The following is a 3,055-nucleotide window of genomic DNA, read 5'->3' on the forward strand; positions in this document are numbered from 1 at the left end:
GGGGCGGGCATCGCCTCGAGCGGCCGTGTGGGAAACGCCCATGGCCTCGCTCGGGAAGCCTGGGGTAATTAAATTAGGTTGTACTGTACATAGCCCTCGTTAGACAAGTCCCTTCAGGAGACAGAGAATAATAATGACACTTACGATGGGTTCTGAGGTGGCCGGTTTAACATCGCCCTTCGACTCCTCTTCTCACCCGTAAAGCTTATCCGTGCCGGGGGGAGGACCGTGCTGGTCTCGGGCTGGGCTTGTGGGGTCCTCTCTGCAGGGGAACATCCCCCCGCCCATCCCAAAGACAAGTGAAAAGCCCCTTTCCCTCGAGCGGGCGTTGGCTGGGGAACACCCTGTGCTAGTGGCAACGGTGACTACACTTCCGTGCTGATAGCCCGCGGATTCGGGAAGCTCTCGCGGAGGAGCCCGTGACGGCTCATCACCGGGTAGCTTTGCAGGGTGGCCATGTTGAGGGGTGGCCCCATCTCCTTGCAGCACGCGGGGGCATAGGTGACCCTCTCGCCCCCGTTGCGCACCATGTCGGCAGTCCGGATGTAAAAGGGGGAGCCGTACGGGGAGCAGGTTGGGCAGTAGTTGTGAGCCCCGTGGTGGTTGAGCTCGCTGGCAGAGGGAGCAGGGCTGCCCTGCCCGTCCACCATGCGGGAGGTGCAGGGCGTGGCGTGCCGAGGTGCGGGTGTTGTGCGGGGAGGTCGGGCTCTTCCTCTTCCTCCTCCTCCTCCTCTTCCTCATCGGAGTCATCTTTCTTGCAGCAATAGTACTATGCGGAAGGGAAGGGGTGGGATTAGGGGATGCGGGGAGCCTGGTGGGCAGATTTTAGCCAGCCTTGCCACACAGAGTCATGGAATGGGTTGGGCTGGAAGGAACCTTAAAGATCACCTAGTTCTGACCATGGTCAGGTCACCTCCCACTGGAATCATAGAATGTATTGGGCTGGAAGGGACCTTTTAAAGTCATCTAGTCCACGCCCCCTGCCGTGAGCAGGGACATCTTTAACTAGATCAGCTTGCTCAGAGCCCCATCAAGCCCGACTTCGAATACTTCCAGGGACGGAGCCTCCATCACCTCTCCGGACAAAGGAAAACTAGACCAGGGTGCTGAAAGCCCTGTCCAACTTGGCCTTGGACACTTCCAAGGAGGGGGCTTCCACAGCTTCCCTGGGCAACCTGTTCCAGTGCCTCACTATCCTGAGAGCGAAGAATTCCTAATATCTAATCCCAAATCTACCCTCTTTCAGTTTGAAACTATTACCCCTCATCCTGTCACTATACATTCCCTCTCCCCTTATGCCCCTGCCAGAAAAACCCTTCACAGGCCTCTTGCTGCTCTGGTCCATCAGTACCTGGGTCGTGCAAAGTAGCAGAAGGTGGACAAAACCTGGAACTGAGTGCTCCTGTGTGATCTACTTTAAGTGATCCTTCTCTAGCAGGAAGATTGGACTAGATGATCTCCAGAGGACCCTTCATTCTGTGCTAGAGGAAGGAACCACCGGGGAACTCATCCTCTCCCTTCCCAGCAAGTTTGCAAGTGGAAGGTATTTTACTGTGCCAATTGGAAACTCCTCCAAGTAATCATTGTGCTTTTCATCACACGGGCATTGCTGCACGGCACAGACTTCACAGTAACTTTTAAAGACCAGGAGGTTGTAGCGAGTTGTTGTTGAAAGCCTCCTCATTTAATTTAGGGGTGGGGTGGGGTGTGGAAACACCACCTAAAAACCTCCATCTGGTATTGCAAACCCAGCCAAGCCTACATCTAAATTAGCAATTGCTGCAGAGACTCAAAAGCCTTAGGGGAGTCTCCCCACGCTGGGAAGAGGAGAGGACGTAACTGCAGCACCTGGGGGAAAAGAAGATTTCAGCTCCCTGCCCACCACGGGCAAGAAAAACCCCTTTGATACCCCTCCTGCGGCAGCAGATCAGCCCGAGGAAGCAGCGACGCTGCTGGGGTTTGTGGCCAGGCAGGGGACAGCCGCGGTGCTCACCTGGAGCCTACAGTAGCAGAGCACAGCAATGATGCACAGAAGGATCACTGTCGCTAGGATTCCCCCGGTGATAACAACAGTTCCCGCTGTCATCCGACCGATTCTCCATCAAACTCTGAAAGGCAGGGCCACAGGGACACGCGTCATCCTGGGACATGAACCGCAGCTTTGTCGTCACATCAACAGACGTGTGACAGCCACGAGGCATCCCAAAATATTGTGTCCCCATTTCTCCTGCCCCGACCAGGAAACCGTCACCCAGTGTCATCCTCCTCCTCTTAGCGAGAGGACACCTGAGACGCAGCATCACGTCCCCTTGCTGCCATCGCTTTGGGAAACACCCAGCGGAGCCTCCCCACTTCCTCGTGCCAAAAGGGTCTATTTCCACCCTCCTGGTGGAAAATAACAGGTTCTGCTTCAAAACACAGAACCAATCCTAGGTTTCCACCAGGAAAAGCCAAAGGGCAGCCTTTGAACTCCGCAACCCTGTCAGTCTGAGCCCAAAAAATCCCACATCCCGGCTGCCCATAAGGCACCAACAGGTCCAACGTGGGCTTGGCATGAGCCGAGCAGCCTCCACCACCGTCCCCGTGCCATGGGACCAGGGGACTACTTACGTTCAGTGACGGAGGCTTTGGACCTGGAAAGAGCAGAGGGGGAGGTTAGCTGTTGCCGGCCAGCACCCCTCCCACAGGTTTCCTCGCTTCTTGAGAATTTGCCTTGATTTGGGACCTGTGGGAAACCTTGTTTCATGCTCCGCATCCCATGGGGATGGGGCTCAGCACACGCTTGAAGCCCCAGGAGCTTCCGTGGTGCAAAAAGCATTCTGGGACCTGCAGGTCGTGATGATCCTTATACTTATTTTTTGTTTTATTTTATATTTTTCATTTGGAGCAGGAAAAGGAGGCATTTCCCAAGCTCAGGTAAACACTTCACAGGACAAGGATGTGCTACCAGCAGCTCACAAATCACACAGCTTTGCAGGGCGAAGGCCTGGCTTAGTCAGCACTTGGCCTTTTTCTCTTTAAAATTAATTACCGAGGAGGTGGATGCATCATCTCA

General features: G+C 55.0%; 1 protein-coding gene across 1 annotated transcript; it reads right to left on the reverse strand.

Moving 5' to 3' along the window:
• Nucleotides 1-365: 365 nt before the first annotated feature.
• FAM163A (family with sequence similarity 163, member A) lies at nucleotides 366-2,086 on the reverse strand. Its single transcript, XM_009867536.1, is given in 3 exon segments — nucleotides 366-670; nucleotides 673-769; nucleotides 1,994-2,086. Coding segments are annotated over 3 exon segments (495 nt in total).
• Between the last annotated feature and the right edge of the window lie 969 nt (nucleotides 2,087-3,055).

The sequence above is a fragment of the Apaloderma vittatum genome, unplaced genomic scaffold (assembly GCF_000703405.1).
Source record: "Apaloderma vittatum isolate BGI_N311 unplaced genomic scaffold, ASM70340v1 scaffold26540, whole genome shotgun sequence".
NCBI lineage: Eukaryota > Metazoa > Chordata > Aves > Trogoniformes > Trogonidae > Apaloderma > Apaloderma vittatum.